At 39.1% G+C, this 14,543-nt stretch overlaps 1 protein-coding gene across 2 annotated transcripts in view; it reads left to right on the forward strand.

Moving 5' to 3' along the window:
* Window positions 1-1,645: 1,645 nt before the first annotated feature.
* Window positions 1,646-14,543, forward strand: part of BMPR2 (bone morphogenetic protein receptor type 2) — a 135,944-nt gene continuing 123,046 nt past the window's right edge. Inside the window, exons 1-2 of one of the 2 annotated variants that reach the window (XM_024563726.3) lie at window positions 1,646-1,782; window positions 1,887-1,964. In XM_024563726.3, coding sequence (XP_024419494.1) covers window positions 1,889-1,964 — 76 coding nt within the window. In that variant the 5' untranslated portion in view covers window positions 1,646-1,782; window positions 1,887-1,888. Of the gene's footprint in view, window positions 1,783-1,833; window positions 1,965-14,543 lie in introns of those variants that run through there. The other variant, XM_045197996.2, reaches the window with a different exon arrangement.

A 14,543-nucleotide genomic window follows, 5' to 3' on the forward strand; every position in this document is an offset into this window, starting at 1 on the left:
GAAATGTTCAGTATTCCTGTCATCTAAAGAGGGCCACAGGAATGGACCCTGGAGGAAAGCCGGACGCTGATAAGAACAAAAATATCAATTTAGGTGTGGTCTTTCCAATTCCGGCTTTTGTTTCAGTCACTGAGGGGAGGCCAAGGAAGCGGAGGTCTCCGGTCTGGGAAAAGCGTGATGGGCTGGATTCTTAAGGCTACATACGGAGAGGGAGGCTCCAGCACCAACAAACAATAGGAGCGGTTTTGCCCCTTAGGGCTTTACTCCCAGTCGCAGAGAAGACCGAGATGTCAGCCCAGCTAGGAAGAGTTTGCCGAAGGCTGGACAGAAAAATGTGGCTGTTCTCTCAAACATACCCCCCCCCCCGCAAAGAAGTGTTCGTCTATGGAAGTATATGTGTATGAAGCAGAATAGCCACTTGTATCGCTACCACCAGCGGCCCGCCCCACCCGGCCCTCGCCAGTTTGGGTGAGACAAGCCGTGCGAAGGCCGCCGCGTCCGCCTCAGCCAGCCCTTGAGCGAGGGGCGGGGCCGGGCGGGGCCGCGAGCGCGCAAGCGCAGAGTTGCCTCCTCGTGCCACAGCCACTGCTGCTGCTGCAGACGACTACAGTGCTGCACCACAGGCCCGAGACAGACAGGGCCGGGAAGAGCCGGAGGCGGAGGAGGAGGAGGAGGAGGAGGAGGAGGCGGCGGCGGCGGCAGAGGCGGGGCGACTCCGTGGATCGAGCGCCGCAGACTGGCAGCTGCGGCGACTCCCCCCTTTGTGTCTGGTCTGCTCGGAGCCAGTGGAAGTGCTTCCCGGAGGGGTGCTGGGTGTCTCGCCGCCTCAGTGTCCACCTCCCCTTCCCAGCCATCTACATCCGCTCTCCCGCCTTCCCCCGCCCTCGGCCCCCGACGCCCGAGCTCCGCCCGGACCTCAGAACTGCAGGAGAACGAGGCGGCGGCGGCGGCTTCCTCTGAAGGGGGGTGGGTGGGAGGGTTGTGATTCGCTTACGGGAGCCATTGACGGGAGAAGACGAGGCTTTCATGGTGGAATTTACCTCCAGAGAGATCGAGCGGTAGCAATAAAAAAAGAGAGAGGCGCGCACGCAGAAGGGCTAGAAAGAGCAGCCTCCTCTCGGCACCTCTCTTCCGCCCGCTGTCTCTGGGAGCACAGGGCCCAGCCTGCAGACCCTTCCCCTCCCCCGCTTCCCACTGCCGCTGAGCCCTCCGGCCATACCCTCACGGGATCGTTCCCCGGAGGCGTGGAGGCTGTGGGTTTGTCCATGGAGGCAGACACCTTTTTCGATCCATTCGAGGAAGAGAATTTGGTGTTCTTGAAATTGGAGTGAAGGAAGCACCGAAGCGAAACTCAAAGGAATCCTGCCCTCCCGAAGTCACGGGCTATGCGTCTCGCGCCGCCGGGCGCTGAAGCCGCCGCCGCCGCCCACCGGGCTTCGCCTTTCCCCGCAGTCGGGAACTAGTTCTGATATTCGGCTACCCCATCGAGTCCCCGCTTTACACCCCTCTGCGCCCTGGATATGTTTTCTCCTAGACCTGGATATTTTTTTGATATCGTGAAACTACGAGGGAAATAACTGCGGGGCTTGCTTCTTGTCTCCCTGCTTCTCCCCACGGATATGCCTTCAGTTTGCGGGGCTGAGGCACCCGGTACTAGGCGAATGAACCCCCCGAGCCGGGAGGGAGAGAAATGAAGGGAATTCCTACAGCGGAATGAAAGCTCTGCAGCTAGGTCCTCTCATTTGCCATTTGTCCTTTCAAACTGCATTGTAATACGGCCGGGTAAGTCAGACGAGAAAGAAGGCAAGCCTCCCGGCCGTGTTTCTCCGCCTGTGTTTACTTTCCATATTTCTTTTCTCTGCTCTCCTGCTTCTTGGCTGAACCAGGGATGACTTCCTTGCTGCAGCGGCCCTGGCGGGTGCCCTCTCTACTGTGGACCGTCCTGTTGGTCAGCACTGCGGCCGGTGAGTAGCCCAGGCTGGCGCGTCCGGGCCACTTACCCTGCGGGTGGCGAGGGAGGGATCCCGCAGAGGCCGAGGCCTGCGCTCGCCCTTTGATGCGTCCCCCGATCACTGTAGAGGGAACCGCCACCGTGTACGTGCTGTCCCTTCCCGATCCTTCCAGGGAAATAACCTTTTGTGCTTTTGTGTAGTTTGAGTTCCCACTCCCATATTTCCCACCCCCTCACACCTCCCTTGGGGGTAAAAAGACATATTGGGTGTGGTTTCTTGACATTTTTAGCTGTGAGGTAATGCAAAGATTAAAAATATTTTAATCACCAGTGGATAGTGTCTATTACGAGATCTTTGGAAACAGAGCTGTAGATTCCTTTTTTGATTTAAAGAAGCGGATTTGGCTTACAGTAAAAAGGACATCAACTATAAAACACAATTGAATCTTATTTTTAGATTTAGATCACTCTTTGGGAATCCATGTTCCTTTCATTATTCAAAAATGTTAATGAATTGGATAAAATGTGAGATTCTTAATATATTGTAAATAATTATATTTATCATTAGTGTTATTTTGTTCCAAAGTATTTTAGTAATTATATTTGCCTCTTTTCAATCTGGACACTGCTATTTTATATACTTTTGGAAGTATAAAGGTTTAAAGGTGTTTTTGATCTCTTTACATTTAGTCATCTGGCATTTATTGGCTGTTCTGTCATTGAGACAACTTTGGCCTCACATCAGACTTCTAGGAGATTTGAGTCCTAAAAGTTCTTTGTCATTTTACTGAAGTTTAAACAGAAATGATAGTCTTCCTTTCCTTAGAATATTTTCTTTTTAGTTCTCAGACACCTTAAAAAAAGCCTCATGTTCCTTTTGAAATTATTTTTCAAGCAGTCTTTGGATGATAGGTTTTTTGAGAAAATTTTAGGAGTGGATTATACATAAAATTCTTAAATTTGGTGTAGGATGGCTTAATAGATTATGCTTTTAAAAACTAGTCAAGGACCACATGACAGTTTTTTGATTGCTTTTTTATTTTTATAAGTGTATTTTTCATATTCAGTAAATTTCTCATTGCCATGTTAGACACAGAAATCTGCATTGGGAAAATATTGAAAGAAAATTTGAAAAATTTTTTGTACTTTTGATGTTTTTGATTAATGTCTATTATACTATGATAAATTTATATAGTTGTGTTAAAATATTTGAACTTCTGAATTATATTTGAAAACTTGTATTTTAATATTCTTAGTCATTACAGTTCCTTTTGGAATAAAAATGAATAATTTTTACTAGATTTCTTTATGTTGTGTTAGCTATTTAAATTCTGTAGCCATAAGTTATGTGGTTCCTGTAAAACATACAAAACGTAAAAGCCTTAAGCTTAAGCAGTCATTTTAAGAGCAGAAATCTCAAAGCATAGACTTTTCAGTGTTCTTTGTTATTTTTGACCTTTTTTAGCATCTAGATTCTCATTTATAGTTGACAGGCTTATTATTTTTGTAATTAGAACTGATAAAAGTAAAAGAAAGAACATTGATTTTTAAAACAAACTTAATTTCTATTTGGTAAATAAAATATTAGAATAATGTCCCTTCAAAGGGATGGATTAAAAGAATTATTGCTTAAAAAGTGGTTTAGTCTTCTTTTTTTCTTAGATCAGCAGTAGATAGCAGCAGATGCCCACATTCGTGAAGCTGGATTTCAGACCTATATCAGCAATAATATTAATAACAGCTAGTATTTATTGCTTGCCATGTGCCAGCAATTATTCTGATATCTTTATATGTATTTTTTCATTTCATCCTCAATTCTGTACTGCAGGTTTAATTGTTCTTTTTACGGAGAGTGCAAGTGAAGTACAGAGAATTTAAATAACTCACCACACAGTAAATTGTGGAGCCAGGATTATAGCCTGCACCCTTACCTACAACATTAATGGTAACAACAACTTCTTACTCTAATTGAGAACATGAGATAGAGTAGTGCCTTCACCCAGAACAGCCTTTGCAAAGAGCAGGGACACTTGACATGATCTTTGTACTGCACTGATCATGCAAATGTCATGATTCTAAATGTGTAAAAGTTTGCTTAATATTGGAGTGGCTAGTGCAATTTCATTAAGTGCAAGGTGACTAAAGAGGGCCTGTGTAGGTTTGGGGATACATAGATGTAGTGATGTAACCAAACAGGTGCAAATAGTGCAGCTGAAAGGAAAAAATACTGGAAGACAAAATGATACCACATCCCTCTTTGGGGGTCATGGTTATTTATTTTGAATCCCTCTTTCCCACTTACTCTATATAGTTCTTGGATTCCTTAATTCTAAGAACAATGGGTATGCAGAACATTAGAATTTATAAAAATATATGCTTGTTTGGTCTTTAAATGAATTATTTATTTTAATGAAAAGATACAGTACAATGCCATTCCTTTTTAAGGGTAAGCCTCTGTAAATAATTTTTTTTCTTGGAAGAAGAAAGTTACCAAGTTTATTTAGGTTGTAATTGTTACAGATAATGTATCTAATTCTATATCCCACCCCACCCTATGCAACCCCCTGTGCAGGTTAGCTACCCTTTACTTCCATCTTAGTTCTTGTCCTTGCTGTTGTCAGGGCCTAGGAAACTTTCTCTTTACCCCTTTAGTTCTTCTGGCTGATTGAATAATTTAAATTATTTATAGCATATTAACAGGAGAAAATCAAGTTTAATATGTGTGCATGGGGAGTTCACATAAACGTGAAAATTCTGAAGACAGTGAGAGAAAATGAGATATACTCTGTGTGTAATTTTGAACTAAGGAGGTGTGAGGTAGTCAATTCATATGTGCTAAGGTTAAAATGCTAAGGTTCCCTTCCTGAAGCAGATTTTTCTATTTGAATCTCTTTAGGCAGGTAAGGGGGAAGTAACAAACTCTTTTTTGAGTTTGTTGGGCTTTAATTGTTTTCAGATCAAAATAATCTACATGCCAGGGTGGCACATTTTTGAGAGACTCACTCCTGACTCCCACACCATCCTTAGTCACCTGGGAGGCCAGGGTGCCCATGACATTTTGAGTAGCTTCATTGTTGGGATCCACACCTGGAAGGGTCTCCACCACACTCTGAAGGAACTGGGGGGTCCTGCATCACATTATAATTCCCCTTGGCTGGCTCAGATGTGTCCATGGCTGAATTGGCATCAGTGGCACCTGATTCTTTCTACACTTGAAGTAATTCACTTGACTAGATTTCAATTTTATGTACATCTCTTTATGAACACACACATTCTCAGGCAAGATTCACTTGCTAGTGTTCTTAAACAGTTAATGAATATTGTTGAGAACTGGAAATTTAATAATCTTTGTTTTGGTGTTTCTCAAGATGTGGGCACTGCTTCTGTTGCCTTGCTTGTCCTCCTGACTGATCATTGCTTCTAGAGGACAGGGTTTATATCTTAAATTGTTTTGTAATCTCCTGTCTTGCTGTGTACATAGAAGATGTTTAAGGAATACTAAGTAAGTGAATAATGAAAAGCAGTTGGAGCCAGGAGATATTCCAAGATTGCTCATTTACTCAAACAATATATTAGTAATTTATTCTTTCTTTGTACCAGTTCTTTCAACTATAAAGTACATTAAATAGTGTAGTAGGAAGACCACACTGCCTTGGGTTAATGAGACCAGGATTTTACGTGATTCTAGACAAATAGATTACTTAACATAGTTTTCTTAATTGTAATGTTACGGGATTGGTCTAGATTACGTTTGAAACGCCAGTTTTTGGGCACTACCCCAGACCTACTTAATCTGAATATATGGACAGTGAGATTTAGAATCTGCATTTTAAACAAACATTCCCCAGGTAAAGTTTGAGAACTGCTGGATCTAAGATTTCTTCTGTCAGGTTTTACTTTACTTTTTACTTTTTACTTTTTGTGCTAATTATAACCTATTCTGGATCTTTTATTCAGTCAACATTTCTTATTTTATGCTTTAAGTAATTACCCAAAAGCTTTTTTTCCCTTAAAATTTGCATAATTTTTTTTCTTGCCTGTTCTTGGTTAAAGGCAATATGCTATTTAATGAAAAGTGCTTTGCTCACCCGGTATTGTATATGTTCATTTAGCATGTACTTATTTATTTTTAGAGAGAGGGGAAGGGAGGGAGAAAGAGGGAGAGAAACATCACTGTGTGGTTGCCTCTCGCACGCCCCACAGTGGGCACCTGGCCTGCAACCCAGGCATGTGCCCTGACTGGGAATCAAACTGGCAACCCTTTGGTTCGCAGGCTGGCACTCAATCCACTGAGCCACACCAGCCATGGCTAGCTTGTACTTTTATTTTGGCCATTTTATTTTCCCTCTCCTTCTGCAAAAAAAGAAAAATTACTTGGTAGTAGAAACAAGTTTCTACTTTTAGTACATTTGGTTTTACTTTTAGTACATTTGGATGAGAATTGTTGACAAAAAAGAGTTAGTGCTAAACTAAATTAGACAAGATTGTTTCAGTTTTGGTTACAAATTAATATTCCATGGAGCCCTACAGGTAGATAAATTGCATATATTAAATTTCTGTCCACCAAAGAAGAATTGTATTCTGATTTGATTGATGTCTGCTGGAAAAAACTAAATATGAGTGCTATGATATCTAGGAAGTCATGAATTTTCACCAACTTACATAACACTTATATGTGTTAAAAAGTCTCTTATGTTACCACACTATTTCCCCTAGTCTTTGAATCTCTTCCAGAAGCAATAAAGATGACATTGGTAGAATTTTGAGAACAGTAAACTTGATTTTGTTTTGTTTTTCTTAAACTTCTTTTTTTGTTGTCTGTGAGATGGATGTTATAGCTAAGACTACTGGATTATAAGAACACATCTAAATTTTTGTATAGTCTGTGTCAGCTTAGAAATTGGCCTGTAAATAAATGACATGAACATTTTAGAATACATTGCCTTATTAGAACTATTAGTACACAACATTTATTGCTTGCTCTGAATTGCACTTAACATAGTGTTTGACCAGACCCAGTTTCTATTCTAATATTCACCCATGGGAGCATCTGAAAGGGTAAGGGGAAATTAATAGGATAGATAACATATGGAAGGAGAAATAAAATGTCCAGTCAACAAACATTTATTAATGCTTCCTTTTTGCAAAGTTCTTTTTTAAATATTGGTGGATACAAAGAAAAATAAGTGTTATACCTCCTCCCCCAACCATCTCATGCCATATCCTATATCACTTTATAAAAGAGAATTAGATCTCGTGCTATTTAAAGCAAAGGTAGGTATTTTGCAAACCCTTAGCATTGTATTATTTCTTCTCTGTCCATCCTTTCAGGATAAGAAATTCCTGTAGGTATTCTGCAACACAGGAAAAGAGACTATGTTCCTGTGTATCTTCTAACTGATCTCCATTCTTTTTTTATGTCTTTCTTCTCAGCCAGCCTTCTTGAAAGTGCATTGAACACTTGACTTCCTTATTCTCAACTCCTTAATTGTCCCTCTTATGCGATGTATACATATTATTAGGTCATTAGTGACTTCCTAATTGCCAAATCCAGTCACTTTTTAATCTTGTTCTCTGACTTTACTACTGAATTTGGCAAGTTTTGGTCACTCCTTTCTTGAAACTTTCCTCTTCTGACTTCAGTGACTTTCCATTTCCCTAGTTCTATATCTTCTCCATCCTCTCTACTCCCTCAATGTTTTTTGTTTTGTTTTAACTCTCCCTAGATTGTCTCTTCTTTTAGTGCTATTTCCCTCCCTGCCCCCTGTTGTTTTTTTCTTATTGCTACTTCTCTTCCAGGCTTTAATTATCCTTAAAAGTAGATAATTTTTAGGTCAAACAGGCAACCAGAGTTGGAAGCTAGGAATATTTGAATTTCTTGCTAGTGGTACTATTAGTTTTTTACTTTGGGTAAATTGCCTCTTTTGTAAAGTAAGGGTTACGTCTGTAAGATGCTTAAAGTACTCACAGCACTGTTGCTTATGGTATGAGAAAAACCAGTGGTATACTTAGTTAATGGAAAGTGAATAGCACTTTTTGAATGATATATTTTGTTATTACTGAGTATATAGTAGTTTGAATTTGGTTTAGGTTGGAGAAAACCGTGGGTCATTCTGAAATTGTAAAAGCAGTACTTTGAAGGAAATGTAACTTAATTTTTGCAAGTACATTAAAAATTTTTTTTTTATTTATTGATTTTTTTTAGAGAGAGAGGAGAGAAGCAGGGGGGAGAGAGACAGAGAGAGAGAGAAACATCAATCTGTTGTTCCATCTATCCATGCATTCCTTGGTTGCTTCTTGTATAGGCCCTGACTGGACATAGAATCTGCAACCTTGGCATATCAGGATGATGCTCTAACCAACTGAGCTGCCGGGCAGGGCACAAATATATTTTATATCTTGATTATCTGTTTTGAATTAGGACCACAAAAGTTTTGTAAATAAAGGCTCTTTAGGGATATGCTTTAATGAAAATAAAAGAATAATAGCAACTAAACATAACGGGTGCTTTAAAAAAAGTTTTTTTTTTAACTTTAGACAGAGGGGAAGGGAGGGAGAAAGAGGGGAAGAGAAACATTGATGCAAGAGAGACACATGGAAAAGTTGCCTTCCATATGCACCCCAGCCCAGGACCTAACATGCAACCCAGGCCTGTGCCCCGACTGGAAATCAAACCAGTGAATTTTCTGTGTGTGGGAGGACACCAAAACAACTTAGCCACACCCACTGGGGTGAGGGTGCTTTTAAAATAGTTGGAACCCTAGAATTTTAGAGTTGGAAAAGACCTTAGGGTAGACCTTAAATAGTTAAAAGTTTACTTCAGACATCTTCACAATCTTGTCTTTAATTTTAAGGAAAATAATGCCAAGGTCAGTGTCAGTACAATTTTTGACAGAATTAGTGTATATTCTAAAAATCAATGAGACCTAGTTAATGTCATTTTAACTTTAGGTTAGTAAACATTTAAAACAGCTCTATTGAGATATAATTCACATAACCATAAATTCACTGTTTTAGTAATGTATACAATTTAGCAGTTTTGGCATATTACATTATTAACTTTAAAATTATGGTAAATCATATAGTATAATATAAAATTTGCCATTTTAACCATTTTTAAGTATACAAGTCAGAGGCATTAATTATATTCATAATGTGGTACAACCATCACCAAAACCTTTTCATCACACCAAACAAAACTGTAACCATTAAGAAATAACTCCCAATTCTTCCCTCCTCCAAGCCCCTGGTAACCTCTAATCTGCTTTCTGTCTCTAGAATTTGCCTATGCTAGGTATTTTATGTCAGTGGAATCATGTCATATTTGTCTTTTTATTACTAGTTCATTTTGCCTCGCCTGTTTTGAAGGTTTTATCCATATTGTAGCATGTGTCAGAATTTCACTGCTCTTTCAGACTGAATAATATTCTTTTATATATATACACACACACACACACACACCACATTTTGTTTAGCTATTCATCAGTTCATGGATACTTGAGTTGTTTTCATCTTTTGGCTATTGCAAACAATATGGCAGTGAACATTGGTGTACAAGTATCTGTTCAGTCCCTGCTTTCAATTCCTATGGGTATATGCCTAGGAGTATATTGCTGGATCATATGGTAATTCTGTGTTCAGGATTTTGAGGAACCACCACATTATTTTCCATAGTTGCTACACCATTTTACATTCCTACCAACAATAAGCAAGCGTTCCACTTTTTCCATATCCATGCCAACACTCATTGTTTTCTTTATTATTATTATTTTTTAGAGATTTTATTTACTTCTAGACAGAGGGAAAGGGAGGGAGAAAGAGATGGAGAGAAACATCACTGTGAGGTTGCCTACCCCGCACCCACCACTGGGGACCTAGCCCACCACCCAGACACGTGCCCCAGCTGCACGAAACCCTTTGGTTCACAGGCCAGCACTCAATCCACTGAGCAACACCAGCCAGGGCTTCTGTATTATTTTTTAAAAAGTTACTTATTATAGCCATCCTAATGAGTGTAAAGTAATATCATTGTGGTTTTTATTTGCATTTCCTTATGATAAATGATGTTGAACATCCTCTCATGTGCTTATTGACCATTTGTATATCTTCTTTGGAGAAATGTCTATTCAAGTCCTTTGTCCATTTTTTCTTTTTCCTTTTCTAGATATATAATTCGCATATAACATTGTATGATTTTAAGGTATACAATGTTGAGTTGATACATTTATATATTGCAGTATGATTGAGTTACTAACATGTTTGTTATGTCACATAATTATTTCATTTTTGAAGTAGGAACAATTAAGATCCACTAGTTTCTTAGCAATTTTGAAGTTTATAAAACAATACTGTTGTCTCTTATCACTATTCTGTGTATTATATTTCCAGGACTTACCTATTGGTTGCAAGTTTGTACCCTTAAACATTTGTCCATTTTTCAATTGGGTGGTTTGTTGTTGAGTGGTAGGAGTTCTTTTTATGTTCCAAATATTAACGCCCTCTTAGATGATTTCCAGATGCTAAGGACTGAATGTTTGTGTCCCCACAAAAATTTATATGTTGAAATCATAACCCCCAAGGTAATGGTATTAGATGGTGAGGCCTTTGGGAGGTGATTAGGCCATGAGGGTGTAGCCTTAATGATTGGGGTTAGTGCCCTTATGAAAGAGACTTTGGAGAGATCCCTCCCTTCTTCTTCCATGTAAGGTTACAGCAAAAAGATGGCCATCTAGGAAGTGGGTTCTCACCAGTTACTAAATTTGCTGGAACCATGATCTTGGACTTCCGAGCTTCTAGAACTGTTAAAAGTAGATGTTGTTGTTTATAAGCTACCAAGTTTGTTGTTGTTTATAAGCTATAAGTTTGTGGTACTTTGTTATAGGAGCCTGAATGGACTAAGAAACCAAATGTTCTGCCCTATTCTTGAGGTTAGTTTTTTTTTCCTGCCCTACTAATATCTTTTGATGGAAAAATGTTAAAATTTTTTAAAAATTGAGGTGACATTGGTTAATAACATTCTATAGATTTCAGGTATACAATATTATACTTTGGTACCTGTGTACTGTATTCTGTGCTCACCACTAAAAGCCTAGCTTCCTTCTTTTTTTTCCTTTTTTAAAAAATATTTAATCCTTATTGTATTTTTCTTCCATTACCATTTAGTCCCTTTAAACTCCCCTCCCTCCAGCAATCACCACACTGTTTTCCATGTCCACGAGTCCTTACTCCTTTTTGCTCAATCCCTCCACCCCCTAACCTCCCCTTACCAGCTGTCAATGCTGCTCTCCATCTATGAATCTGTCCACGTTTTCCATGTTAGTTCAGTTGGTTCATTAGGTTCCACATATGAGTGAAGTCATATAGTATTTGTCTTTATCTGACTGGCTTATTTCACTTAGCATAATTTTCTCCACATCCATCCATGCTCTCACAAAGGGTAAAACTTTCTTCTTTTTTATAGCCAAATAGTATTCCATTGTGTAAATGTCCCATAGTTGTTGTTTTTTTTTTTAAAGATTTTATTTATATATTTTTAGAGAGAGAGTAAGGGAGCAAGAAAGACAGGGAGAGAAACATCGATCGATCAATTGCCTCTCAACACGCCCCCAGCCCGGAACCTGGCCCACAACCCAGGCATGTGCCCTGACAGAGAATTGAACCTACAGCCTTTCATTTCACAAGCCAGCACTCAATCCACTGAGCCACAGCAGCCTGGGTCCATAGTTGTTACATCATTTCCATCTACTGATGGACACTTGGGCTTCTTCCGTATCTTGGCAATTGTAAATAACACTGCAATGAGCATAAGGGTGCTTATATTCTTTAGAATTAGTGTTTTGGGTTCCTTTGGATATATTCCCAGATGTGGGATCACTGGGACAAAAGCCAGTTCCATTTTTAATATTTTGAAGTATCTCCATACTATTTTCCACAGTGGCTGCACCAATCTGCATTCCCACCAACAGGGCAAAAAGGTTACCCTTTCTCCACATCCTCTCCAGCACTTGTTGTTTGTTGATTTATTGATGATGGCCGTTCTGACAGGTGTGAGAAGATAACTCATTATGGTTCTTTTTTTTAAAGATTTTGTTTGTTTATTTTTACACAGAGGGGAACGGAGGGAGAAAGAGAGGGAGAGAAACATCAATGTGTGATTGCCTTTCGTGTGCCCCCTAATGGGGACTTGGCCCTGCAACCCAGGCATGTGCCCTGACTGGGAATCAAACTGCAACCCTTTGGTTTGCAGGCCATCACTCAATCCACTGAGCCACACCAGCCAGGGCTTATTTATTGTTTTTAAATTTGTTGTTCTTCTTTTGGTTGTGCGAGGAGGGAAAGTATATCTAACTACATCTCTATCTTGACCAGAAGCCCCCACTTTTTTTTTTTTTTTTTAAGATTTTATTTACCCTGGCTGGTGTAGTTCAGTGGATTGAGTGCTGGCCTGCAAACTGAATGGTGGCTGGTTCAATTCCCAGTCAGGGCCCATTCCTGGGTTGTGGGTTAGGGCCCCAGTTGAGGGTGCAGGTGAGGCAACCACATGATGATGTTTTCCCCCCTTCTTTCTCTCTCCCATTCTCCCTCTCTAAAAATAAATAAATAAAATTTTATTTATTTTTAGTTTTAGAAAGAGGGGTAAGCAGGGAAAAAGAGAGGGAGACACATCAATGTGTGAGAGAAACATTGATTAGTTGCCTCTTGCACACTCCCAGCTGGGGACCTGGCCCATAACCCAGGCCTGTGCCCTGATAGGGAAGCAAACTGGCACCCTCTCAGTTTGCAGGCTGATGTGCCTGATCTACTGAGCCACACGAGCCTGGGCTCGCTTAATATTTTTGAGTGAGTAGTCTGTGTTTTCTCTGAAACCATTGCTTTTATTACATTTCCTTTTCCATGTCTATCCTGGGTCACCCTTTTCAGACATTAAGTCAAGTCATGACATTCCTCTGCTTATAAAACTCTCCAATGCCTCCCCAGCTCAGAATAAAAGTTATAATCATTCAAAATATTCTACACAGTCTGCCGCCTACTACTTTTGACCACATCTGCTGACCTCTGTCTTCCTGAACTCTTATTGTGCTTTAAACTTTACAAGTAATTAAAAATTCAGAAAATCAAATCTTTTAGACTAGATTAGACTTAAGATACTTCATGTAATTTAATTGTGGCTGTGATTAGTGAGTAAATCTATGTATTGGGGGATAAGTGAGGCAACACAAACATTTCTTGAGCCTTTAATACAGGGTGGGGCAAAAGTAGATTTACAGTTGTGAGTACATGAAACAGTTTATTCTTGTATTATTATTTATTAATTATTGTATTGTTTTCCATAGAAACAACTATAAACCTACTTTTTCTCCACCCTGTATATCCATAAGTGCCTTACATATTTACTCTGCTATCTCATTAATCTCTAAACAGATTGATTAATACTATTATTTTTTTCCTTATTTTACATACCGATGAGTAAAACTGAGCCTGGAATTTAGGCTCAGGCCTCTTTATAACTCAAGAGCAGAGCATTAATATGATATATACAGTGTTAGCCTGAAGGTATAAAATACCTGGAATATTTTAGGCATGTGAAAATCTTACTGGCATTTTAATCATTCAGCATTACTTGCTCAGACTGAACTATGCCTTAGTTGTGGTCTCTTATTTGGTTGTAAATCACAATGGATGTTTTAGGTTTTGTATGTATTACTCAAATGCTGATGGATAATAAAAATTTTCACTGAAGATTCAAAGGTTCAGTTCTGGGAAGGAACACCATTTAGATCAGAAGAGTGATGATGACATATTTAGTTGAGGATAAGTCTTTAATGTTTCCATCTGTTTGTTGTTAGTGATTAGAATCCCTATGGATCAGTCTAGTGTGAAAAGTAACTTTTTATATTTAATTACTACACAAAGGGCCATATTATGGTGACAAGAAAGGTAAGATTAGAAATAGCCAAATGATGTGGAGAGGTAAAATTATTCATGTTACTTACTGAAACAAAATTTTTTGTGGGAGGTAACTTTTGTGGGATATTTAATTATTTTTTCTTTTGGCTAAACGAATGTGTTAGCTTGATGAAATGTCATGAAAAATGTTGATCTATAAATTCAGTTTAACCTTTAGCACCAACTTTTTCCATTTATCTAGCTCTTCTCCAGTAATCAGTGTTTTATCTACTTACTTAGGTATATGAAAAATTCAGTTTTACTGATCCTTGCTGCTAAGTCCCTCCTCTGAGAGCAAGATAGTAATCTTAGATTTATATTAAGTCAGCTTAGATTTGTACACTAAAAAGCTATAGGCTTTATATTTCACATCACCATGTTAATGAAAATTGATTAAATTCATTAACTGTAAACAGATTACATTCTAGTTATTTGCAAGTAAAAGCCAGTTTGTTAAATCATGGTTTATGGAAGTTTATCAGTTGCATAGGCTAGGTTATTCTAATATAGCAATGGTTATTTCTTGTTCATGCTATATGTCCATTGAGGACTGGTAGGGTTACTCTGCTCATCATTCAGGGATCTGGGATGATAGAATATCACCATCTTGAAAGTTGCTGGTTTGTGTGCCAGAGGTAAAATAAAG

Source organism: Desmodus rotundus, chromosome 2 (genome assembly GCF_022682495.2).
Source record: "Desmodus rotundus isolate HL8 chromosome 2, HLdesRot8A.1, whole genome shotgun sequence".
Taxonomy (NCBI): Eukaryota; Metazoa; Chordata; class Mammalia; order Chiroptera; family Phyllostomidae; genus Desmodus; species Desmodus rotundus.